At 71.6% G+C, this 306-nt stretch overlaps 1 protein-coding gene across 1 annotated transcript in view; it reads right to left on the bottom strand.

Moving 5' to 3' along the window:
- LOC113408773 (neural proliferation differentiation and control protein 1-like) overlaps positions 1-187 on the bottom strand; it is a gene marked incomplete at both ends in the record, with an annotated part of 1657 nt that extends 1470 nt beyond the window's left edge. The window contains one exon of the mRNA XM_026662173.1: positions 121-187. Coding sequence (XP_026517958.1) covers positions 121-187 — 67 coding nt within the window. The remainder of the gene's footprint in view (positions 1-120) is intronic.
- Positions 188-306: the final 119 nt, after the last annotated feature.

Below are 306 nucleotides of genomic sequence, written 5' to 3'. Positions count from 1 at the left end.
GGGGGGGGGCAGGGCTGGGCTGGCAGGGGGCTGCGGGTCGGGAGTGAGGGGCACCGGCAGAGTGGGGTGGGGGGCAGAGCTGGGGGGGCAGGGGGTGCGGTGTGGGGGTGCAGTTCCTACCTGTACCAGCAGAGGGCAGCCACCAACAGCCCTGAGACCCCGGTCACGGAGCACATCAACACCAGCACTGCGGGGGGGCGGGAGAGAGAAACATTAACCCCTTGAGCACTGCCCCTCCCAGCCCCTCAATGCCTCCCTGCCCCCCAGGCGCTCTGTCCCCCCTCCCCCCATTCCCGGCCCCTCCCT

This window comes from Terrapene carolina, unplaced genomic scaffold, assembly GCF_002925995.2.
Source record: "Terrapene carolina triunguis isolate 2854851 unplaced genomic scaffold, T_m_triunguis-2.0 Scaffold23793, whole genome shotgun sequence".
Lineage (NCBI taxonomy): Eukaryota > Metazoa > Chordata > Testudines > Emydidae > Terrapene > Terrapene triunguis.
The sequence above is the reverse complement of the archived record's forward strand: the minus strand, read 5'-3'. Positions and strand labels throughout refer to the sequence as shown.